At 39.8% G+C, this 26,645-nt stretch overlaps 1 protein-coding gene across 1 annotated transcript; it reads right to left on the bottom strand.

Moving 5' to 3' along the window:
• Positions 1–606: 606 nt before the first annotated feature.
• ANXA11 (annexin A11) lies at positions 607–26,193 on the bottom strand. Its single transcript, XM_065670735.1, has 16 exons — positions 25,862–26,193; positions 21,788–21,847; positions 14,788–14,848; positions 13,478–13,590; positions 11,782–12,114; positions 11,146–11,233; positions 10,662–10,756; positions 10,103–10,216; positions 8,525–8,615; positions 8,324–8,403; positions 8,135–8,191; positions 7,129–7,222; positions 6,279–6,374; positions 3,640–3,698; positions 3,330–3,452; positions 607–1,353 (listed from the first exon to the last, which is right to left on the bottom strand). The coding sequence occupies exons 3-16, from the start codon at positions 14,837–14,839 to the stop codon at positions 1,294–1,296; spliced, it is 1,455 nt and encodes a 484-aa protein (XP_065526807.1). The 5' UTR covers positions 14,840–14,848; positions 21,788–21,847; positions 25,862–26,193; the 3' UTR covers positions 607–1,293.
• Between the last annotated feature and the right edge of the window lie 452 nt (positions 26,194–26,645).

Genomic DNA, 26,645 nt, shown 5'->3' with positions numbered 1-26,645 from the left:
CTCTCAAGATATGCTTAGATTGTCTGACAAAAATGAGTGTATGGAGTTGTCTGGCTTTGGACATAAGTCACGTTGCTGCCACTGACCAAAACAGGAGTCCTATCTGCATGTCCTAGTCAGAATGGGGTCTAGTCAGAACGTGTCATCTGGCCACACAGCCACCTTATTCTGTAATTTTTACACATTTTTGTTCCAGTGACAATGCCACTCAGAATTAATTCCAACATTTGTTCCCATGACACCCTCATATACATTTTCACTGACCTAGCTCCAAACCTCTTCCCCCTCCTTGTCCTTTTTTTTCTTTACATGTTTCTATTTCAGGAACAAGAAGTTGAAGAGACGTCATCCATACTAGCAGAGAATAAAAATTCAGAGTTACAAGAGTCAGAGAAATTACAACATGCAAAATGAAAATACTGAGCAAAAAACTACCGATTACCTATATCACGTACAGACAATTGCTCATCCACAGTACACAAGTCCCAGGCTCTTGTCAACACAACTATCTGAGTAATTCCGTGGATTCAAGCAGAAAACTTTTGTGTCACACTCAGTCATCATTCACAGATAAATCAGCATCAACACTAAAAAGCATAGTCTGCAAAAAGTTAGAAGATAGCTTTAATTTCATAATGTCTTCTTACATACATATATTTAAGGCACAATCCAAAACCTGAAAACATTAATCATAGAATCTCTGCTACTGTGAACATTACTACTGCTTTGTGAGAGTTGCCCTTGTGAGAATGAAATGTGAAACACACCTTCCTTAAAAACAATCCAGAAAAGAAAAAAGGAGTTGACAAAACTTCTTTAAAACAGTCTTAACTAGACACAAAACCTAAGGCTGTTCTCTCCATATATCAGGGAGTTGGCTAGCATGAATTCAACTCTCCATACAATATATATATAAAATGTGCATTAAAATGACATGACTGTTCATACAAAATAAAGCTTAAATCATAAAACTGTGACTTTTTTTTTTTCATAAAACAAATATACTATTTCAGCATAATATAAGCAGGAAAAAAATGACAACCTGTCATTCAAGGACTGCTGAGAGTACTATACAGAATCCTAGGCAGATGGCACATAAGCTTGATATGTATTTTTGCTTGGCATTTATTACCTACTATTTTTGAACTGAAAATATAGGCAATATTATCTTTAATGATGTAATTGCTGTAGGAGAAACAGGTCATGACATATTTACTTCTGGAGAAAAAAAGATGTTTTAAAGTACAGCCATGAAAATAGCAGCTTTTTTCAAAGAAAAGCTCAAAGCTCCATTTAGTCATTTCCACCACACAACTTGAGTAGGATTTTCCGGTAGTCTCCTGAAGTATCACCCTGAAAAGGAACCCAGAAGAAGAAAAGTTGAAGGCTTGTTTTTTGAAGTAGAGGAAAAATTAGCATCCTAAACATAACATCAACAATCAAGAGAGATGAAGCCAGGCCTGAAAGAAAGCAATTATTATCCTCCTAAAAAAAGTAATTAAAAAGCCTACTAATTGGAAACCACTCTAATATAAGTACACAGTAAAATCTGCTCCTTTCACAACTGGAACTGAATGTGTACATAGAAATACATTTCTTCAGCAAGCTGAATTCAGTATACAGGTTCAACTACTTGGGAATAGTTCAGTTTAAAAAAACAAAACAAAAAAACACCTCACTGAAAAGCTGTGTTCCAGGAAAAAAAAAAAAAAGTATGAAAATACAGAAAAGTTAATACACAAGTTCTTTTCCTTGCCATTAATGTGGATATTTTTCCACTGGCAGCAACTGAAAGTTTCCTCTGTACTATATTCAAAAACAATGCCCTGATATCAAAAGATGTAAGAGTTGGTGTTTTTCCACAATTAGAGAACAACTCTTTCATGCTGTGGGCAGTGAAAATCAACATGGATGCACACACAAACATGCAATTACCGCGAAAGGTAATTTTTTGCCTGATGCTCTTGTAAAAAGTAAAAAGTGTTCCTGGGAGCTACTCATTTACTAGTTTCAGCCGATGAGGCTTGCCAATCCTTTTCACAGAACAGTTTCTGCTCTTGCATTTATCTCATCCTTCATTCTCAGGTATAACTGAAAACTGTCCAACGCAAAATTATTACAATAGGAACTACGAGACACTTCAAAGATCAGGATAAATCCTGCGCGTGTGTAAAGCACAACCTGCAAAATGTGAAACATTCCTGTTTATATATGGACTGTAAGGAAAGAACTGCAGTCCACCTACACACACACACATGAAAGAACAAACTTTCTTTCCAAGGATGTTGGAAAAATAAAACAAAACAAAAATAAGAACTATAATTTACATACATTGACATAACTGAACATGCATGCCCATATTTACTGAAACCAAGTTTTGAGGATGATCAGCCCGTTAAATGGGTATGGCCTGCTCCTGAATGGTAGAATTATTTTAATGCCAGCTCAAAAGATAATAAAAAAGGGGGCAAGAGGATAAAGGAATAAAGGAAAAAACGGGGAGAGGGGAAAGACTACAGCTTTTCCACTAATGCCTGTGTTTTACTCTCACACTGGTGGTTCCAGAGCACAACTACTGTAGTAGAAGCACATCTTCACTCCAGATGTATACACTTAGAAAAAGCTTCTGCTAGACAACCCGCTGTGGCACATTGTCAGAAAGACCATATAGCTGCTGGCAGAAAACTCACACCAAGACTTTTTGGTGCAGCCCCAGTGCCATCAGCAGAAGGAATAAATAGAGACTTAACAGATTTGTCACCTTCGTTACAAGGTCAATGAAGGTACACTACTTACTCTCCTGCAGCTTTTATTACCCTCCCCATTGGCCAGGCATCCTCTTGACTCTTACTACAGCTGTCAATAGCAGTAATAGGGTTGATTGGCTAATTGCTAAAGAATGTGAAGTTTAGGCTATTTCCAAAATCTTGCAATCTTTTAAAAGCATATTAGGAGCCTTACAGTCTTTCAACACATACATGAGGTAGAGCACCACTGTTATCAGGAGGACTTAGTGGTTTCTACAAGATCATATAGAGAGACTGGGACAGAAACCAAGCTTAAAACCAGGTCTCTGAAACCCCTCTGGACCAATTTTTGTTTCCTTCCTTGTCAGTTGGCTTCCTTCCCATCTCTAGCTCATCTAGCCCCCACACAAAAGCAAGTGCTGTCTGTTCTCTGGCACTTCATCTTCCATTCCCCTGACAAATGCAGCAAACCAAACATAGCCAGCTACACTCAGTGCTGTTAATAGCTATTCAGCATAAGTATGCATGTTCTGCTAGCAGAAAGGATGTCACTTGAGAGAAAATAAAATCTCCAAGACTTACAGTGATGTCTGCATAGAGGGATCTGCCATACATCCGCTTGTATTCTGCACGTATGTCTAGCAGGTCAACCTCGCTGCGTGATACCATGATTCGAATCAGAGTTCTGTCTTTTGTTCCTGCTCCCTGAAACAAACAGAACAACAATATAATGTATTAATAATGTGTGGAAATGCTTCAGCTGAACAATTAATTCCAATAAGCCGTACAAGTAGTAAAAAACCCAAACAAACTAACAAATAAAATCCCCAAAAAACCCCAAACCAAAACCTCACCACACTATAAGTTTATGTACTCTGTCACAGGGACCTACCTTCATAGCCTTCTGCAATCTCTCTGCAAAAAAAGCTGGTGTGTTCTTGAGGCACTTAACTACAAAAAAAAAAAAAAATAACCACAACATTATAGAAGTCAGGTATTCCCCCTCAATCAGAACTCAGTCGTTATCTTAGATAGTTACATGCTTTAATTTTAAATAAACACACACTTCATACAATGCAGCCTCCAATCCTTCAGTTAGTCACCAAAATAATTTTTAATTCAAAGAGTAGCTGCAATAAAGTTAAAGAACCTACGACATAGCCCAAAGGAAACTTTCCCATCACTAGAAACCATCTAGTGTGAACCAGCCATAATGACCAGATTCTTGCTTATCAAGGGAAAAGACGGGATGGGAGGGGGCAGACGGCTTGAAGGAACAAACAGTAGTGTCCCAGGCTTTTTCCTAATTTAAGAATTTTTAGCCCATGCATCTGCAACGTATGACAAAATTAAGTCCTGCCCTAATACAAGTTGGGAAGCCACCTACAACAGAAACCTGACCTTGTTTTAAAGCTAATCACAATTATTTTTTTTAGCCACCAAGTTCACCAGAACTCCTGAAAAATTCTTAACCTGTTTATTTAGTGATGACTGGATTTTATACTTACTTAGAACAGTTCATTAGAAATCTGAAAGAGCAAAATCTAAATCAAATTACTGTCATGTTAATCAGGATAACGAAAGAATCCTCAATCACTCATCAGATTTAAAATCGATAAATTGATCCTATGCTGGTTACAAGCACACAATCATGCAATATGTGGCAAACTACACAGAAAACAAACCACACCTTTCCTATATTTTACAGCACAAAAAGCTATTACATAAAATCAGTACAAAACAAAACAGGTAAACCTAAATATATATTTCACAGCAACACACATTTTATATAGGAAAAAGTACTTCTCTGAGTAGGAAAATGTAGATGAGAGGTAGCAGTTCACCACACACAATTCTCAATGGTATGTATAATACAATTCAAAAACGAATGACAAATGAAATGCATGTTTCTCTATCACTGCATTTAGCTAAAACAATACACTTGCACTTTAAGATGTTTGAAGATGTTATTTTAAGTTACCAGTTGCACAATCCAGAAAGCTTTAAAGAAAGCAGAATTAAATATTTTCAATTAGAAAACCTTTTTTTCTTTTCTGAAAATAAGGTTCATAGAACAAATGATGCTACCATCAACTGATACATAAATATGTGTGTGTATACATATATACATACACATATATATATACATATATAAATAAAACCACAAAACCAAAATCTACCCAATAAAAGAGTTGTTCAGGGAATAACTCAAAAGATTACTTTTGTATGCTACATTCCCAATTCCGAATCTGTATCTACATGGGACCTGAAAAATGACTGCAGAGCTCCATGAAGTCAAAGTGACAACACATTCTCTTTGCTGGGGTGACCTTTTCCTACAAACACTGGGAAATATTCACTCTTCCTAAGATTTGTTTTCTAACAATACTTTCTGAGGTGACAAGTTCTGAAGGCTGGAAAAGATCTGCGAATGTATCACACCAACAGAGCTGGACTCAGTTTAGTTAATTAAAGGGCTACTATAGTGACAGCCTGGCTAAGCAGAGTAAGAAAAATAGTTACATAGTTCACATATGCACAAGACAGGACTGAAAAAAATGTGACTTTAAGAATTCATTCCCATTTTGCAAGATTTTGTTACAAAACTCCATGAAAAATATCTGTTGTGGTTGAGCCAAATGTCCTCTCCCATCTGGTCTCCACATGACACAAGTATGTTTTGGGATTTTTGGGGGGAGTTTTTGATTCTTTTTTTGTTTTGTTTTGTTGATGTTCTTGTTACATCACTTTTCTAGTCACTACGATATTCAAAAACAAAGAACACCACTTTTAAAACAGCAGCAATAGATACCACAGTAAATTCACAGTAATAAACAGAAAAATAAATGGAGATGTAAAGAAGCAGTCTTGTCTAAGAAACATGAGACACAAGAGAGAAAGAGGTCCACAATTATACGTAGAATAAAACACTCCAAATAGAAGTACTGCACAATATGAGACCTTGTCCCAACCTCATGGACACTAATGACTATCTTCCCAAGGACAATAGTAAACTTGAGGTAAGAGTCTTTACTTTTCAAAAGTACTGGAAGCACTTAACAAAGCCCTAACCACAAAAAAGAAATGTGGAAAAAATTACCCCTTTACAATCAAATTTAGGTTTTCTTTCTAGTAAAAAGAGGTAGAGGTAACTAATTAGAGGGTTGATGTCTGTATTCTGCTTGATTTCCAAAGCTGTCCCAAATATTCCATTCTCACTGACTCAGCAGTTGGTACAAGCTCTCATCACTTCTGAAAACAATGCCAAGTACAGTTAATAATCCTTTCCCTATTTTAACATATGAAATTTAAATTCTGCAGCTGCCTGAAGAAAAAGTTTCATCTGTCATTATGAGGTGAATTAAGTGCCCTGCTTTACTACCCCCAGGTGACTTCACAGAAAGCTCAAAATAAAATGCAGAAAACTGGAATTATTACTAAGAAGAACATCCTTAGCTGGAGTCACAGATGCCACCATCTAAGCCAGTTGTAGCGGAATACCAGGAATGAACTTGTTAAGACAACACATACCTACTGCCAGCATGCCCTTTTCCAGGTCTCCAGACATTTCACGGCATATGCTTTTCTCAATGTCCCGGTTACACATCCTCTGGTACTCACTGAAGACTGTTAATGGCACAGAAAAATTTCAGGAGTCAGCCTCTCAAAAAGAGGTGGCACTGGTGTACGCTGGATGGCTTCATTTCAATCACACTTCTCAACTAGATACTACAGCATACTCACTCAAGTTTTAACATGTCAAAGACTAATACTATTTTATCACCCATACTGTTCCATTTACATGTTGCTGTGCTCCTAGCTTGTCTGGTGCTGTCCTCATTTTTAAAGGGCTACACCAATAAATCACTGTAAGGCAAATAGTGAAAACTGTTCTAGGAAAGCTCTGGGTGTCAATAAAATTAAGAAGAAAACATCCAGGTTCTCACACACACCCCATCCCTTTCCTCTCTACATAACTGCTTCAGTATGTAGCACATTTTTACATAGTTACTAAAACATCTCCAACATTACTATATAGACCGATATAACACCTAGTCAGTAGAGGGGAAGGGAATGATTTCAAGTGTCTTGTGCACACACAAGCATGCAAAACTGAAACAATCTTAGTTTTTCCAATTCTTTTATCAGAGAAACGTTTGAACAAGCATGACCTCTACCTGCTCTGATATTTAAGAAAGACTATTATAACATCCAGCTCTTGTGTATTTTTTTCCCTCAGCAGAATTTACCCTGCTTTTCATTGAGGTATCATTACATTCATTTTACAGATGAGGGAAAATTCAAGCACAGGCACTGTTGTACATTTGTATTGTCACATATACCAGAATCAAGTTACTATTTATGTAGGGGACACCATTACCTGCTCTGAGGTGGGCCCTGCTTCTTGCACACAAAATGGCATTGAATTTGGATTCATCAGTTCCTAGACGGTTCTCTCCAGCTGCATATAGCTCCTAAATACAGAAGGGAATTCACACTTCATTACTCAGAAAAGCAGTAACGCTTGAAAAGCTGAGTTACAGATCTGCTTCCTTACAGCTTCTCCTTCTTTTATATTTAGTTCTTAGTCTATGTACTGCTGGAAAACAGAAGCAAGTAGTAAGTAGCAGCTAGTTCTAACCTTCCTAATATATGCTATGCTTGCAGTCTTTCTAGCTTACTGATATGTAAGTGTTCAAACACAAGAGCTCCAGACTACTGAAGAAGGGAAAATTGTTTAAAAGGTATCTGAAAATTGTTCTTTCTAAGAGGGCTTATATCTACCTTTATCCCTACTCCTCTAGGTATGTTCTGGGACATTCTCATCTCTTGCTAAGGCATAATATGTAGAAAGCTCATCACATTACTGTTTATGTTGCAGTACTGTGCTGAAACAATCCAGGGTTTTCCTCTTTGCTATGCAGTGAAATGGAGCATGCAAAAAAATTAACTGGGTTACTGAGTCCAATTGCTTTTTTTGCTGCAGAAATCCAGAGTTCCTTAAATAGCAGGCAAAGGCTAATGCAGGTGTTGAATACATTAAAATTTGATCAAAACTCTTTTAATCCTCAAAACTCTTTGATCCATTCCCTTAAAAAGCAGTACAATGGAGCCACCCAATACACAGAAAAGTCAGATAGCTGACAGAATGAGAGATTTAAAAAAACCCTATGGACTCTATTTCCAAGAACTTCATATCTCTGTAACGGAGCTACATGGCCCTACTGCTGTGTCAGGGCCTTTCGTATCACATCCACCCACTGAAACATAAGCACTACAACAGAAGCCACAAGGTGACCAAAATTAGGAATAAGCAGAAACCGCACAGTCAAATTTCAGTGTATTGAGTTGGCTATACTTAAAAATGATGAGAAACTTCTACTGACCTGCACATCTTTTTGGACAAGAGCCATGTCAACACTTGTACTTTCATCTCTGTTTCCCTGAAAGAATTTGAAGATACGAAAGTGTTACTGGTGGGTGCTTTTTTATTTTCAGTTTTCTTTTATTAAAAGAACAGCCATCTGCAAACACACACACAAAACCCAAACTCCAAAATACCAGCATGCAAATACCTGAGAAAGCGAAATCAAAAGCCTCTGAAAGTGTCCAGAAGTATCACTTTTTATTGCTTCCTCCAGAGTTTTCTTAAATTCTGAAAAAGACACAGAGTCACGAATAATCATACAACCCTGCTCATTTTCTAACTTTATGTTTTCAGTCAGTGATTGAGAAGAAAAGGAAGAAATCTGTAATGGAACTATAACAAACCTAACCTGCTTTGTAGACCCTGTTGAGTTCCTGAATGTGCTCATTACTGCGAGAAGCTAAGATTTCAATGAGACAATTTTCATCTGTGCCAATGCCCTGAAAGAAAGCATAAGGAAAAAACACACTTCAGATTCTCGTCTTAATTACGCAATCTAGTATGAAAGAAATGGAATAAAATTAAACAACAAAATACAACTCAAAATATAATCCTTTTACAGGGGAAGTCAAAGCAAGTAGTTTAAATGCTACTTATAACATATTTCCAAGACAGAGATGTATTAAAGACACAAATTGAATAATTAAAATCATTATGAAAACAAAACTTCATTCTAAAATGTCATCCTTCACCCCAGATTTCAGGCATTTTAAGAATCATTTTTTTCTCCCATTATCAGTGATTTTAGTTTTAGTAAGTAAATTTCATTCACTAATAAATAGCAGTTGCAATTACAACAAAGTTAATATTTCATCCTCTTAGCTACTTGAAAATTGTGGCCAAAGAACATGTAAATATATGTATTGACTCAGAAATTTAAATATTTATTTCACCTTCATTTAAACATCGCCTTGAAATACAAATATTTCATTATCTTTATTTTAAAATCCTAAATGTTTATAAACCCCTAAATGTATATAGAATAGTTTCACTGTTTTAAAGAGGAAGTATACAATCACAGAATCATAGAATAGTTAGGGTTGGAAAGGACCATAAAATCACCTAGTTCCAACCTCCCTGCCATGGGCAGGGACACTTCACACTAAACCATGCTACTCAAGGCTCTGTCCAAACTGGCCTTGAACACTGCCAGGGATGGAGCATTCACAACTTCCCTGGGCAACCCATTCCAGTGTCTCACCACCCTCACAGTAAAGAACTTCTTCCTTATATCCAATCTAAACTTCCCCTGTTTAAGTTTTAACCCATTACCCCTTGTCCTATCACTACAATCCCTAAAGAATAGTCCCTCCCCAGCATCCTTATAAGCCCCCTTCAGATACTTCCATAGTATTTTAGAAGAGGTTCAGCATGGGCTAGGAAAATATGCTTTTGAGCTGAGGGAAAAGATAAAAGGAAGTACAAAAATATACACCCTTCCCGAAATCTTTATAAGCTTAGTTTACTGAACTATTCTTGAGCACTGAGTGTAAAGTTGCTGTCAACTGTAAGTTAAGCATTGTCATAATCAGTTCCATCACAGTTCAAAGAAAACCCCAGAAATAAAGATGCAGTGGCTGGCTTAGAAGATGGCTGCCTCAGGGGCTTACTCAAGACTATGTAATAAATGAACTGCAAAGGCAGTTAGAACTCAATTTCTGCCTCTTTTTTTTGTGTGTATCTACTAATATATTTTCATTACAACACAAACCTATCAAATAGTCTTTTATCTTTAACCTATGGGAATAATATTTCTCAATTTTACCATCATGTAACTCCAAGAAATGGAGTACAGGTCAGACAAACAGCAGGTTCAATATCTGGATAGAGAGGAGGGGATGTAAATCCAAGCTTTTAAATGACTACCATAAATTTTATCAGCTCAACTATTTCCTCTATCTTCTAAACTTATATCTCCTACACAAACCTTTATAGCTTCCTTGATTTCATAAGCATCAAACATGACAGGTGTCTTCATCATTGCTAAGATTGTCTTCTCAAAGTTACCTGATAGCTCAGACTTGAGATCCTTGATCAAGTCCTAGTAAGAAGTGAAAACAAGGAAAAAATTGCATAAAGACCAAAGCTGACATAGTAAGGACCGAAACTGTGCTTTTTAATTAGAATTCTTTATGCATAAGCATCAATAATGTATCTCCAAATAAAGCTATTCCACTTAACAACATAAAACCCAGCATAAGGTAACATGTACATCTAGGTAACTAAGGTCCAATTAAATTGACTGAACAGACCAAAGAGTCAAAGGAACCATTTAGCAAAGAAATTGCTTTATGTATTTCATTTGAAACACTGCATGAAAAAGTCAAGAGTAAGTAAAAGCAGAACCCTAAACAGGCTATGATTTGTGAACCTTCTTTCCCTTAAGCAACCTTCAATCTTTTTTTCCAAACACTAAGTCTTCTAACTTCCAGTGAAGAAATGAAGGCTCTTATTTCTTCTTCCTTCTGTTCTCATGATGTATTTACCTTTCCATAAGCTGTTTTGAAGGACAGGATGATCTGTTGCCGTTGCTTGTTTGAACGACTTCCAAGACAATCTATAATCGCCTGCTCATCAGTTCCTATGCACACACAGAGACACCACAGAATGAGCATGCATGTCATGTCAGGACTCAACTTTCTGTTTTCATTTGATCCTATCTTGTCTAAACCCATCTGAAGGACATGTGTGCTTTTAATTCATCCACAGTATCTATTCTTGTGTATGACAACAGAACACCAAGCTCTACTCCCACTCACAAACACAGTACAAATACAAAAAGAAACCAAGCCCAAGGCCAAATACCACACTCATGATGTTGTTTATGCCTAAATGAATAATTCTGCTGATTACCAAGGACAACCATATGTAAACTAACCCACTCAGTACATACATAACAATGGAGAAAGCTCAGTGCTGAATCAAAGCTGCAACCCTTCTTTTATTTGAAAAAAAGACTAGACTGCTCACCTAATCCTTTCATGGCCTTCCTTAAGACTTCTGCATCCTTCAGAGGGTCAAATCCCGGTGCCTCAGTGATTGTGCCTCGATTTCCATGCTAAAATAAGACCAAGTTGAGTTGCATATTAATGCTAATCAATTAAAGACTGTTTTACTACATAGTAGAACCAATTTTCTTCATGTTAGAGAAGTAACAGAGAAAACTCAAAAAACCCTACCTGAAACAACTTGGAATTCCTATTTCCAAATAATGAGAAAATGCAAGATGATGAACATTCACTGATACAAAAACGCTCTCCAATGAATTTAAGTTTTGATAAAACTGTAAATACGACTGGCAATACTTTCTTAAGTTAGGGAAGGCAAATTTCATTACATTTGAATTCACATCAAACCTTTCTTCCTGGACAATATGGTAAACCAGCATTTATTTCAAATCCTGAGCCTATATTGCTTGCATTTGGAAAGTACCTATCTCTTTAGTCAAACTGCTTTTCATGGGATTTTTGGTGTTTTTTTTTTCTTTCAATTTTAGAGCCAGTTTATATTCATATACACAAAGAAAACGTGGAGAAACACATACATGATCACATCTCAAAACAGCAGCACTGATGTTACAGGAGAGATTGTAGGCACTGTACTTACTTCATAAGAGGGAATAGATGGATTCACAGCTGGGCCTGGTGGATAACTTGGCATGGGCTGCTGCCCTGGGTAAGTTGCTGGTGATTGTCCTGGATAGTTCATAGGTGGTGGTGTGGGCTGGCCTGGCACAGGGCCACCTGGGTATCCTGGATAAGATGGCATTCCTGATGGTGGATTTCCTCCAGGTGGAGGATACCCTCCATAAGCGGGCTGTTGTTCTGATGGAGGTTGCCCAAAGCCACCTGGAGGGACTGGGGGATAACCTCCAGGTGTTGAAGGATATCCGCCTTGTGGTACATATGTTCCACCAAAGGTCCCTGCCAGATTGGATGCCTGCAATGACAGCCAATAAAGCAAGAGGTAGGAAGGTATACAAACAGTAGAGATTCACTAATGGGCTTAATACAATACAACCTACCCCCTCCAACGCAGATAGGTAGCTCTAAATCCACAGAAAACTTTGCATTTATGTCTTACTAGCATACAAGATGTGAAAAAACCCCACGTTCCACTGACTCTCACTTTACTGTAATCATCGCCTTCCATACATGAAGAAGAAGAACCAACAGTCACATACCTGCCACTGCATCCAGCATGACATACCACTCACATGGAACAGCACCAATAGCCACCACCTCTTATTCTAGGAACTTACACCGATTAATCCCAGCAACACAAAACTGCTTATCCCTTCTCTGTCCATGGCTGCCTTATATGACCACAGCATCATCTGAGTGCAGGGATTTACTACGAGCAGTCTCTGGCTGCACTAGATGCATTAGTAGTTAGTTTACAACGAGCAAGTTCCTGGACTACATTTGGAAAGACATCTGCAGAAACTGCCACAAAGATACTCCACTCCACATGCAATACCATCTTCCACGACACACGCAGACCCTCTTCTATCGGGGAACCAGACAGATTGACATTTGATGATCACAGTGACCACAGAAGCTAGTTGCTGCAGATATTGCACTGCGCACCCTAGGTAATTTGTTGCTCAGTTTGACTGCTGGCTGCCAAACCACTTAATGTAATCTGCATCAGAAAGGCATCTGTAACGCAAACGTACTCCTACAAACTGTGCATTTGTTATGCAGCATAACAGCTTTCTGAAGACTAAGTTGTCAGAAGTGTCACTCGCTTCTACTCTATGAAAAAAGTCACGCTGGAAATGTCTGCATTTTCTTCAATCAATGCAGAAGTTTTTTGCTGCCATCTGTTACACATCAGTGCTTGTAGGAGACAGCTGATCCCACATTCTTTTCAGGGATGAGTCACTGATACCTCAAATTGCACAGCCTTGCTCCTTACAAAGACTGGCCAAAACCCAGGTAATAGGCAAAATCCGGACTGTGTTTGTCAACGTGAATATATTGACAATGGACACTCAGTGTAAATAGTCTGTTCTCCTATTCCTGTACACAGCAAAAGCCAAGTTATATTACTTTTATACCCATGACTTTTGAAGTTAGGCTCTTAAATCAACATTTAACTTGCGGTCTCATTTCCTAAAGTAAAGGAATAGCTTGCGGTAATAATTTTCTTCAATAGATGATATTGAATGGTCAACACCTAAACAGACTAGACATAAAAGCACAGAACTCAAGTGATAAACCTCTCAGTGACAATGCCAGAAGCACATCTTGCACTTGAGGAAGTCACAGTAAAGTACGCTAAATGAAAGCAAACTCACCATTCCAGCCATGTAGTTGGGATTGAACTGAGTGGCATAGCCAGCCACATTTTCTAGACCAATTGGAGGCGGATTTAAAGGTGGACAGGCAGCACCACCCCAAGGACTGCCACCTGAAATCAAACACAGCTGTGATGAAACAAGAAACTAAACCTTTTTAAACTCATTCTTCACTACTTACATTTCTAATATAAAGTCTGTTCAACACTAGCAATTTGGGAGAAGGAAACTCAACTGAAGAGGTGAAGGGCAGCAGTGCAATAATGATATAAAAAAGAAACCTCACTTGATATTTCTAACCACATTAGTTACTGCTGAATCTATAAAGTTCTCATTTAAAACAACTTTAAGCATATTTCAAGGTTAACACTCAAGAGTTAATACTGTAAACACCATGTTTTGATTAGAGAGTAGTTTCTCTTAATCTACAAATTTGTCTGGGTATTCCAATAGGAAGATTATATTAATTATCTTTAGGCTACTAGTATGAGATGCCTACAGAGCATGATACAATACATTCACAGACACCTACACTACAAAACTTGGCTGCACACAGCAATACAGTCTTCTCTGCACAGCAGTCTAAGCCAGAACATTCAGAGGGATGTTCTGGGAGGATAAATCCTGCAGAGAAACTGGATTTATCCTCCCAGGCTAGTCTGGCTTCTCACAGTACACTGCTTCCTCTTCCTGAGTTCACTTGCCTAACTCCGCATTTCACTACACCCACATGACTCCAGTCCTTTCTTTCTGCCAATAATACCAACAACTGTGAAGTTCATTACTGACAGTTGTGAAGTTCACCCTGATACCAGGCATAATTCATCAGCTTTATATTACTATAATTGATACACATTTCACTAGCCCTCTCCCTTCCATATACAACCATCTGCCTAAGAACAGTGAATTAGGAATAACATCATAATTAAAGCCCTACTTTTTTGTTGAATATGTTCTTAAATTGTGTGACCGCTTTCTTTCCGAACTCATTTTTCTGAACAGCTGTTTTCAAGAATCAGTACTGACAAGACTGACATTTATTGATTTTGGCCAAATTATGACCATGTCCTAGTGCTGTGTGCTTCATTTGAGATGAATGAAAATGGACTTCATATGAGCACATGGTAGAGCACCCATACTATATAAACCAGAATCCCCACCCAAGATAAAATAGGATTTAACATGAGAGCACAGAAAGTTGTGGTAACCCATGAAAAGCCTCCACAGTCTCCTTCTTCATCCATGCCATCTTTCCACTACAGATAGGACCACCACAGCTGTTTAACATTTACTTTATCTAAACAACTTACCTGGGGCTGCTGATGGATATCCACTCGCTGGGGGATAGCCAGGGTAACTCATCGCAAAGATCTGAAAAGTTATGTGTGATACAGTTACCTTCTGTAATGTCTCCCTAATAACACCACACAAAATTAACAGGCAACATGTTTGCAGTAGCCACTTCCCAAAATTTATACATATTTTGCCCAAGTGGCACAGGCTTTTCCCTGGGAAATCTCCTCCTATTACCTTCTGCCGGATCAATAAACACATTCAGATATCTCAGTAGTTGTAGAGTCACTCTTCAGACTATTTCTTTTATTTGTTTCACTTACTACTCCATCTATTACATTCTTAAAAATGTATTACTTGAAAATGCTTACTTCGTCATAGAATCATAGAATAGTTAGGGCTGGAAAGGACCTCAAGATCATCTAGTTCCAACCCCCCTGCCGTGGGCAGGGACACCTCACACTAAACCATCCCACACAAGGCTTCATCCAACCTGGCCTTGAACACCGCCAGGGATGGAGCACTCACAACCTCCCTGGGCAGCCGATTCCAGTGTCTCACCACCCTAACAGGAAAGAATTTCCTCTTTATATCCAATCTAAAATGCTATTATAGTCTCCAGAAGTTTATAACCTATACAGAACAGTCTTCTTGATCAAGAGAAGAAAATCATCTGACAAACAAGCCACATCTTCAATTGAGTAATTTTATGAGAACTGTTAGAAGGCATTTAAACGCAAACGTCTGCAAAAGTGCAAGGTCAGAGTAAGGAGAAGGGCTACACCTCATGCTTACAGCACTGCCATAAAGTACAAAAGGTTTACTGAAAGGTTTACTGAAAGGACCAGAATAAATTGGTGGATAGTGCCTTTGTCAGCACTGAAGTGCACAAAGTCATTAGTTCCAAAACAGAAGAGAATGTCAAAAAGGAAAGCAAGAAGAAGGACAAAACAAAACTTAATTTCCAGAACGCATTAAGCCTCATTTTTAAACCTAATAATTATCAGGAAGAATGGTAAAAGTAACTAAAGGGAGATTGTTCCAGATGAAGGATAATCAGTCTTAATTTTTTCAAAGCTATCTTTAGTGACAGTCCTCAGTCTATTTTTAAAATGCCGTGCAAAGAGAATCCCTTTCCTTTCTTTCCCCTAAAGCACTACCTTATGCACTTGGCTCATTTTGCTGTGTTTTGGATTTCAGCTGTGAAGTTTTGGTTTGGGTTTGGTTTGGGTTGTGAGGGATGCTGTTTTTGTGGGACTGTTATAATTTTGCAATATCATGCTAACTTGCCTTTCTGGTTAGCACGGCTCTTTTGCATAGCAACAGATGAATTGGAAAATATTTTTTTTTTCTTTTTCTTAAAGGCAAATCTTTCAATTTTCTTAAAGGAAATCTTCCATTTATTTAAAAACTCTTTGGAGTACATGCTGCATGTACTCATTTAGATTTAAAGAGAAAGAAATGAATGAACAAAAACTGCAATGAACAGAGCAGACTAATAAGTAAAAATCCCACCTTACCTCTACTCCAGTATTTAAAGCGTCTAATGTAAATGAGCAGTTTCTCAGCATAAAAACTGCTTTATCAATAAATAAAGGATGCCCTTAACAGGAAAATAATTATTTCTGTGCATGCAAATTTACACATTGCCCTTCCATTTATGCCATTTGTTCATACTCATTCATCCTACAAAGTGAAGAGCAGGGTGGAGTCAGGCACAGGTATAACCATTACCCCCCTCTTCTGATGGGTGTTAACAGAGTTAACAATTCACCCAGCTCCACATGTGAGGCCACCAAGCAGGACACACAGCTGGGAAACTTGCTTACATTTTACAGAATTGGGCATTAAATCAGTAAACTGTCAATCACAAAGAGCCACATTTAAACCTCAAAAAAGGTCCTGGGAATTCAAAGCCACTCAAAACCATCTTGGCCCAACTCTGCACATTCAAGTGAAAGAACAGACTACAGCTTAGCTCACATGACACCATTCATAACCAGGTTATATCTAGCTCACAGAAATTTTTATATTGTAACAGATGGTTAAAAGATGTTCTCCACAACACAGTAAATGTTTTTCCCACATTCTCTTCAGCTTTGGTTTTCAATGAGATCTTTCGCTGCAGTCTACCTAGGAGTTTTAGAATAACTTAAATATCAAGGCTGTTGCTAGCACTTATTCTACCACCTCCACACAGGGCCACATTAAGAAAAACCTAAATGTTCCAGAGTGGATTCTTGAAAGTTCAAAATAACACCACTACCCACAAAACTGTCATTCTTCCACTTGAGAGAGAAGAGTCTGCTGTAAGAAGCAGCATCAGATCAGCTGCTATAGAGGAAGAGACAAGCTTTTGATTATACAAGCACTTCTCTACAAGACTAAGCTCTGTGGAATTTTTTTAATTTTTCAATTCAAACACAGTGCTAAAACCTGTAGCACCAAACCCAGCATACAATTACTTGTGCAATATACATAAGGGAGGGCAAACTGCGTACACAGCAGTCACCAGGGAGAGCAAACTTATTTTTCCAGGTGCGTTATTCCCCAGTGCATATCCTACAGTAAGATATTGTTCCTATCTGTGTCCACTTAATAATGCTAAAGCTAAATATTGGGGAACAGTCTCTGCTGGTTCATCCCTGCCATCCACTGTTGAGCGAAACAATGAATTTTTACTTTTGAATATTCACTAACATCAATAGCATGAAGGTATAGTAGTAGCTACCTTGGATCTTCTTCAACCCTCTAAGAGAGACAATGTCCCAGCCTGAACATCTTCAAAAAGGAACTGCAACTCAAACATGAACATGGTAAAGCTAAACATTTTATTAAAATAGATACAAACTCAGGTTGTAAAACCCATACAAACAGCACTTGCAAGATACTGCTGTCCCAAGGGAATCCTAATTGCTGGAGGCAGTGCCCGCTGTTACCCACGCAAGGACTGTTAAGCTTCCAAGCTTTTGAGGCCAGAAATCAAACCCAACATTTCTGGTTAGAGCTGAAAGCAAAACACATATTCTCCCCCTCTGATAGAAAAAGAGAAATCAGCTTCCACCCTCCTGGTGCTTCATGCTCTTAACAGTTTGTGTGCTTGACTGCAGGAGGGAGCCACCAGGCCCCAGCCACATGTTGGGATGTCATAGGCACACAGCAGAGAAGTGGCTCAGCCTGATGCCTGCAACGCCCATGCTGCCAGCTCCGCTCCCCCACTGCCCCTGGAAATGTACGTGTGCATGGAAGTGGGAGAGCCCAGGAAAAAAACCAACAAAAAACCACCACCAAACACTAAACAACCCCATCATCACCAAAACAAAAAGTCAAAAAAAAAAAAAGCCAGAGAAGGCAGCCAGGTGCTTCAGAGCCTCACTACATTGGTAATTTGATTTATGTAATAAATCCAGGCATGGTACTAAAATAAAGAATAAAAAAGATTATTACTCTAGATGTTCAAAAACAAACAAGAAAACCTACATTCTTAACATCGATAAAGTCAACAAATTATTACAGCATTTAAATTATTATTTTTTTATCATATGCAACCATAGTTGTTTCTTTTTAGCTTGTGTAAATACAATGATGACAGGATACTGCCCCAAAAATGATAAAATGCCTTTTCAGTAAGCTATGTACAAATTTAAGGCAGAAAGGTGTGGGGTTTTGGTTTTGTTTGGTTGGTTTTTCCTTTGGTAGAGAGTGGGGAGCAATGGAATAGGCATTTTTCTGAGCAGGGTTGGTATGTTTGCTTTTAATCCTATGTAGAACGTTCCTTTCAAATTGGGAAAGGAAAAAAGTGAAAGAGCATTTTGGCAATTAAAGCTGAAGTTGAGATATAATGGCTAACTTCATTGGCAACCTGAAAAAAATGTTACTATATATACACAGAAATATTCCACTTGCTTCTTTCAAATGCAGTATTTACCCAGGACTTTTCCAAGGGGAAATTTTCCCACACTGGTGTGATCCAAAACCACACTGACTTCTTATATTCAAAAACTTCTCTTATCACTACCTCTTCTCTACCTCATCCAGGCTCTGTTGGCCATTTCTCTAACTTCGCAAATATTTACTCCTCTAAGTTAACTTTCCCAATCATTCCTATAACCTTGTCTCTATTTCATCTTCTAAGCCTATCTTCCCAAATTTCTTCTGCTACATCCACAGCATTTTATTAAAATTGTTGGTGATGAGCAGCACTTGCCTGCTGACAACAAAGTGGTAACACAGACCAGGAACAGAACATGCGCAAGTCCACCCTGCTATATAAATACTGTGTGGAAGGATACAGGAACAGCAAGATCTGTGTTTGCCCAGCCATGAAAGAAAGTTGCGCATAAGAGAAGAAAAAAAATCCAAATCACCAAACCACACACAGAAAGAGGGAGTGCCCTGAAGGAAACACAAAACAAAGACTGCTAAAGTCCTCTCCTCATTCCCACCCTGGAGGTCCACTTCAAAACCCTAAATACAGATCCGAGGTTTTTACTCCTGTAATGGACATTGCTATCTCAATTTACATTGCAAGCCGTGAACTGCTCAGGCAGCATTTTCCTGTTGCTTTGGCAGCTAAGAGAGAACAGACCTGTTCATAAGAGATTAAATATGCAATATACTTTTAATGGGAATCTTAAAATAAGCTCCTCTTAGTCACAGCACAGCAGAAAATGACAACTGGAGATACTTATAATAAAAATACACATTACACTAACATGGCAAAAGTAAAGAATAAAATCCTAAGACTGACAGAAAAATTCTGCTTCAAGGTGCAATAGAAATAAGCTCAGCAGCTATATTCACACCCATCCCTGAAATTATTTTAGTGGCTGCTGTTCAGGCTCCAGCTATGTCCGGCTATGTCAAGGTCCAATAATTTGAGGGTAAAAAAAAGATGAAAAGACAATGACCTACATTTGTTCAAAATAATCTGTTTAATTATGCCTGTTTCCCAGGGAACACTGAGTAAAGTTAACCTTTGGCCTTTACTCCTCCCTCCAGGTTAATTACCAGGATGTACTACAAAAGGTTGCCTAAAGCTATAAATTACAGAACCTGCTCCAAGACTGATCCCTGATTGTGAAACCAGCAGAAGAGAATTTGTCACGTTACAATATGCTGTGGATTTTTATCAGAGGTGAACTGAGTCATCCACCACTGTGCTTTTACAAGACAAGGACAAGCCACAGTCAGCATCATGCTAGCTAACCAATATTGTACCAGCCTGAGCAATATACACCTTTGACTTACGCACTGCAGCATAGAAGTTGTTCTCTCCTGCACCAGATGTAATATTTTCCATCGTGACAGACAAAAAGTCCTGCAATTTGGTTTTCCATTGAGTTTTTTACGTATGTGACCCCCTGCCTTGCCTTCCTCTGACTACGAAAAAACTAATTTAGTAGACTGGGTTTCCCTTCCTCCTCTGAGATCATCTAGTCCACATGGAATTTACCAGATGACTCACTCTGACCTACAACTAATACCTTTCATTGGCTAGTAAGAAAACAAAACAAAAATTACACCTCATTCAACTAAGACCTCAGAAGCCTACAAAGGATAATTCTGATGTAACAGGCAACTAAGCCACTTCATGACCAAATTCTTTAAATACCTAGTAACAATAACCAGCATCTGCCATGCCAGAGGAGCAAATAGGCACCAAAAGCTCCAATAACCAGCCTTCTTGTCTCCCTCATGAGACACACTCATGCCAGCTCGAGTGTACTCTCCTCAACAACTCAAGACCCACATCCTTCACAGAGGGTCAAAATTTGAAAGGGAAAGTAGGCCAACCTCATATTCTAGTTGCTAGACCTTGGTCTGCTGGAGATGGCAATGTAACACCATTCATCAGCACTGAACCACAGAGATGGCAAACAGCTGAACAGAAGGAAGCATATTTCTGGGCTTGGTTTTGACCTTTGTATTAGTGGTCCAAACCAAGCAGACAGCAGGGGAGATGGAAAAAGGTAGTACAGTGTTACCACTCAGTGGCAGCACTTCATCATTGTTAAGATCCTGCTTGCGTAGCTAAACATTTATTCCCCAGGCATACAGTTTCATTCAGCATCTGTAACTTTTCTAGGAATATCACAGACCTTTTTGGGTTTATGTAATAGGTCCTATATATATCTATACCCCGCATAGAACAAATCCCAGGGAACTTTATTGAGTTACATGGACTCTGAAGATCCACATGCAGCAAAAACATGAGTTAATTCCAGAAGGTTAACTTAACTTTGGATTCCTGCTCTGCTTCGACTCAAATGTTTCCTGTTGTAGCACACTCTTGCAATGTTCTCTTTGGAATATTTACAATACAGACAGTCAAAACATAAATGAAAACACAGATAAGGACAGTTTCCTAGCAACACAAGAAGCAAGAAATAATACTGAAATAGGTTTATATTAGAAGAAAATAATAGAATGATGTTTTTCTACTCATAACTTGACACAGAAAATAATTTGCTGCAAAAACCAGTCGTCCTATAAATAGTCTGAATCATGCTCTCAACTGACTAATGGCTCAGGTATTTATACTCATCTATTTTAAGTTCTACCACGCAAGAACAAACTTCTACATCATCAGTGCAAGTCAGAATAGGTAAACACCAATTACCCCATTTCACAAAGTACACTCTGTCTGGGAAATCCTACAGAACTAAAGCAATAGTGTAACGTTCAGTACTCTAAAACAGTTACTAGAAAAATACCCAATTGTTCATTTCATGCCATCAATTTTTAACTAGCTGCTATGCCCAAGCCTGAAGTATGGAGCCAGGCAGTGGCTCCGCTGCAAAAGTGGAGAGCTCCAGCATTCCCCAGACCTATGGAAGAGCAAAAGGACAATGAAAGTTTTCCATTAGGCTCTGTGCCAGTACTTCCTACATTTACATTGCTCGGGCTGCAGAAAAAGGTGAATAACACCAAGCTGTTCAAGTGACAACTGCACAAAGAAAGGCACTCTTACAGGACCTGCACAGGACCCTAGGTTAAAAAACTCTTTGGACTTACCTTATGTTCCTCACAAAACCTCTATGCTCTGCACCAGGCTGACAGCCTTGGACCTCCCAGCTGAAAAAAAGGTAAATACAGGTGTGTAAATACATTAACTTTTTCTTAAAGTTGACAGATTTCATGCTTTCTACACAATGAAGGGCTTACACATGCAGCTGTCCAGCAATGCTAGAAGATTATTACTCATCAGTGAGCAAGTGGACACATTTCATTCACCCCTGTCTATATAGAAATACTGATTCGCAGCTGATGGATTAGTTCTTTCCAGGAACTGACTTATTCAAGGACGGACCAATTTAGTGTAGTAAACTAGAAAGCTGGATATTTCACAACAATCATAAACAAGCAAAGTTAAGAGAAACCAAGACTATGGTGTACAAATCCAGTTCATGCAAGGAACCAGCAAGCTTTAGCTGGTAAAGCTGATTACTGAAAAATAAGTGGATTTTCCCCCTTAAATCCTAACATTTGTGAGATACATTTATTCTCCTAACTAATGGAAAACTGAGTATTTTCAAAACATTGTCAAGTGCAGCCAGTAACCAGTTATTTGGACTATAGATAGGTGCAGTGTTTACATAACGAGGGCAATTTTCCAAACTTGGCATTGCTCTCTCTAGCAACAATAAAACGGTTATTCACATTGTCTGCTTTAGGCAACTTAAGAACTTAATTTAGAGTAACTTGCTAGACCAAAGTTAGAAGTCTAACATGCTTTTTTACCCAAGCCAGATGTCTTTGGGAACGTGAATGAGATGCATAAATTTACAGTGAGTATCATTTCACATGCATGTTGACTGAACGGCTATAGTAAAGTTTAGCACAGAGGCATTGTGAAGATTTAAAACTCATGCGGATATTTAATATGGAATTAACTCAGTTGACAGGTCTAAACCCTGACAGAAACTGGGATTCAAAAGCCTGAATCAGAGGCCCACCTCTCCTAATGATTAAATGAATGCCAACTAAAAGCTCCAAAGAAGGAAGGAAACTGTGAAGTCCAGTGCTTCCCCAAGACAACAGCTGAGCTAAAGCTAGAACAGAGCAACTTATTGGTGATGCTTTCCCAATGCCCTCAACCCCCCCGCCAAAAAAACCCCAAACAAAATCGCACCATGCTTTGTAGTTAAAAGTATATATATAAAAAAGAGGTGCTTTTAACCTTCCCTATTACCAAACAGTATGTTCTCTCTCAAACAGGCAACATAAAAGGAAAAAAAAGAGGAAGTAATATCTGAGAAGGACAGTCAGGTAGCAGGACTGTGTGAGGTTGTGCAAGTCCCTGGTCTGACCTGTAACTGACTCCAGGCTTGCTGCAGACAGGATCTAACCTCTTACCAAGATTTTGTAGTAAGCTCTGATAAAATCTGGAACATGGAACAACAAGGAAAGTATACACTCTATATACTTCCTGCTGCTCTCTGGCTTACTTGCCTACGAATTTTGGGAAGCTGCCTGAAGGATGTTCAGCATTTACATCAAACACTTGCTTTCAGATCAACTGCCAAAGGCAGAAGCAAAGGGATCACCTCACTTCAGTGCATGACAAGTTTCAGATGGCTTAAAGTTGCCCACAGAGGCACAAACATGCAGCCTTTTATTTATTTTTTTAAGGCTTTTGCTACCTTCTTCAAAAACAACCTAAACCAAAAGTCACTACATACAGCCAACAAGAGAAATTACATTAGTGCTGTCACTAGGTTGTACGCTTAATTCAAGGGAAGCCTCTAACTGCCGTTTGAAGCTGACAGAAAAGTCTGTGGATGATTACACAGCGCCTTGCTAAAAACAAATGAAACTTTTGATTTGTTCAAATACAACAATGGTTCCACCCTGGTGGCTACAAATTCTGTAGCCACCATTAAACCACCTGCTCTTTTTGATTACAACACTATTTTAACTATAGCATCCTTCCTTTACCCTTAGAACATTATCAAAGATCTAAGATCAGCTCTATCTCAGCTATGAATAATGCAATGTTATTTACCAGACCCTCTAGATGGTCCATCTTGTGAAATTTGCTAGAGGTCAAGGAAATAGCATCTCCTGTAACCTTCAAACCAGACAGACTTTTTGGCTGGATTTTTTTGTAGCAGATCAGATGATGGATTTTAAGTTGTTAACTAACTGCAATGTTATTTCCTTAGTATACTGTATTGACTACATAAGTATCTCCATGAAGTATCTCCATTCCACTGTGCATCATTATATCTCTAAGTGACTTTTGAAGGGGGTCTATAGGGATGGTGAGGTGGGACTCTTTGTCAGGGACTGTAGTGACAGGACAAGGGGTAACGGGTTAAAACTTAAACAGGGGAAGTTTAGATTGGATGTAAGGAGGAAATTCTTTCCTGTTAGGGTGGTGAGGCACTGAATTGGTTGCCCAGGGAGATTGTGAATGCTCCATCCCCGGCAGTGTTCAAGGCCAGGTTGGATGAAGCCTTGTGTGGGATGGTTTAGTGTGAGGTGTCCCTGCCCACAGCAGGGGGGTTGGAACTAGATGACCTTGAGGTCCTTTCCAACCCTAACTATTCTATGATTCTATGATTTCACAGAATTTTCAGTCTAATGATTCAACACTTCTTGTGACTATAGAGAACAAGCTAAAGAAGTGACATAGCATATGAATGAGTGCCATGATTACTCCAGAAACCGACATCCAGATTCACAAGTATGTTTTGGCTCCTAACCTCATACTGAGCTCAGGCAAAAGAAAGATAGACAAATGTTCTTGCTGATATAAATTCACTAGGCCCTTTAAAATCTTGCTGAATCTTTATTAGCTATGTTACACTATACTACATATGGTACTTCGGGGGCGGACGGGAAGAATTCACAAGACTAGCCACAGAGGCCCTTTCAGGAAGAAAAACTTTAGCAGCAATACAGCGGTGACCAGGCCAGAGGTCTGGAAGCAATGCCCAGTGCATGTTATCTGCTGCATCAGTGGGTGGAGAGCACTCCGCATGACTCTTACAGCAGCTCAAAACCCAGGAAATTATAGAAACAGCCAAGCTGTGGGGAAAGCATTCACGCGCTCAGGCTTTACGTCAGCCATCCACTCACATCGGTTTTGTACCATTTCTGATATTACCAAGTGTGCTCCAGAAAAGAACTGACTGCAGAACACAGTGTCTGCTGGGGGACTGTGAGGGAACGAACCCCCCCAGCTCCTACAGCAGCAAGGCTGTCAGACACATCAAAACCTACTACTCGGCTCCTTCACCAAAACACACTGCGCCAGCACTTTTTACCCATCAGTCTTGTTTTCTTTCCACTCCTCCACCTCAGGTCTTTCTGCCTCAATGCATCTGTCCCCATTTTCAGTTGAGCTGCTCTGCACGCCTCTGCCACTCCCTCAGCTGCTCCTCCTTACCAGGAAAAGGCTACCAGGAACTACCGTTAATCTGATACGCGAGAGAAAAATAGCCATACAAAATTCTCCCCACTGCCGAGTCTCTCCAGAAACAGGATGTGGACAGGGAGAAAATCTGCTTTTCTGAATACTGAGATGTTTATGCTATTTTCTGTCATATGAATGGCTAAGGCATAACAAGAGCTTCAAGTTTTGGTTTTAAGACACTTTAAATAGACATAGCATAAGTAAAATGTACATTACACGCAGTTTGTCGAAAGGGATATTTGGTAAAAAAACCCAAACATTGTGTAATGGCTATGACAAGACTACCGTCTTCGGCTTACTCCTCATTACCGTAAACATCAAAATTAAAGTCCAAGACAAACTAAGGACAGAGGCAAAGTACGGAACTGCCACTACAGGAGCAAAACACGTACTCTCTTCTGAAACCACCTCACCTGCCTAAGAAACAAGAACAGCTTTCTACGAACGGAGGAGCCCAGCGCCTGCCCTGCCCCTATACCAGCCCCCGGGCCGCTGTCGCCTAGGGCCGGTATCCGTCACCCCGAGGGCGCCACGGGTCCCGCCGCCTCGTCCAGGCGGACACAAGTTCCCCGGCACCCCGGGGACACCGGCCCAGGCATAGGGTGCCGCTCGCCCCTCTCCCCGTCCCGTCCCGTCCCGTCCCGTCCCGTCCCGGGGGTGGCTCCTACCGCGGGTCCCTGGGCGCAGCTGTGGCCTCCTCCTCCGCCGTCGCCGCCGCCCTCAGACCCCGGTAGCGTTGCGAGGCGTGGCGGGGGGCGGCCGGCGCGGCAGGAGGAGGAGCCGCTGCGGCCGCAGCTTCTTCCGCCTTTCCCAGCGCTGGCCTCGTTGCGAGGGACGGCCGGGAGAGCAGCGGGCAAGGGCGGGTAGTGGAAAGGGTGACAGAGAACGGAAAAGGTGACGGATGCGGCTGGCCTCGGGCGGCCGCCAGCACGCCCGCTGCGGCAGCTGTACCGTGCGGCGGGGAAGCGCTGCTCTGCCCGAGGCCCGGCGCTGTGTCCTTGAGGGAGGTGGAGTTCTTCGGCCACCCGCCTTGGCCCGGCCTCCGCTGGGGAGGCCCTCGGCAGCCTGGAAACAAGGGGCGAGTTGCACAAAACAGGTCTGTCAAAAGGGCGAATTCCAGCGAGAGGTTCGTTTCATAAAAAGCAGAACAAGCAGGAAAATAAAGTAACTCCACCCATCCCACGGGCAGCCTGGGCTGTCTCTGTGGGTACGTCCTCCCCTGAGGGGTGGGTGATGCAGACCCCCCAAAACCAGGCCAAGGAAGCTACGGCCGAAGTCACAGGTATAAGCACTCAGCGTATCGCGAGGTTTAAACCCCCAGTCCTGACTGCTTTCACCAGGAGTTCATGAGAGATTCATAAGACATGATTTCAAGGCAAGGTGGGACAGAAAACCCCATTTTGTTTTGTGTAAGATACATTTCCTTCAGTAGAATCCCAGAAAAGTTTTAGA

Source organism: Lathamus discolor, chromosome 3 (genome assembly GCF_037157495.1).
Source record: "Lathamus discolor isolate bLatDis1 chromosome 3, bLatDis1.hap1, whole genome shotgun sequence".
Classification (NCBI taxonomy): domain Eukaryota; kingdom Metazoa; phylum Chordata; class Aves; order Psittaciformes; family Psittacidae; genus Lathamus; species Lathamus discolor.
The sequence above is the reverse complement of the archived record's forward strand: the minus strand, read 5'-3'. Positions and strand labels throughout refer to the sequence as shown.

Coding starts and splice junctions, on each gene's coding strand:
- ANXA11 (XM_065670735.1), bottom strand. CDS start 14,839: ATGAGTTACCCTGGCTATCCCCCAGCGAGTGGATATCCATCAGCAGCC. Junction 13,591..14,787: donor ATATCCATCAGCAGCCCCAG/GTAAGTTGTTTA, acceptor GTTTGATTTCAG/GTGGCAGTCCTTGGGGTGGT. Junction 8,404..8,524: donor CAACAGGGTCTACAAAGCAG/GTTAGGTTTGTT, acceptor TGTCTTTTTCAG/AATTTAAGAAAACTCTGGAG.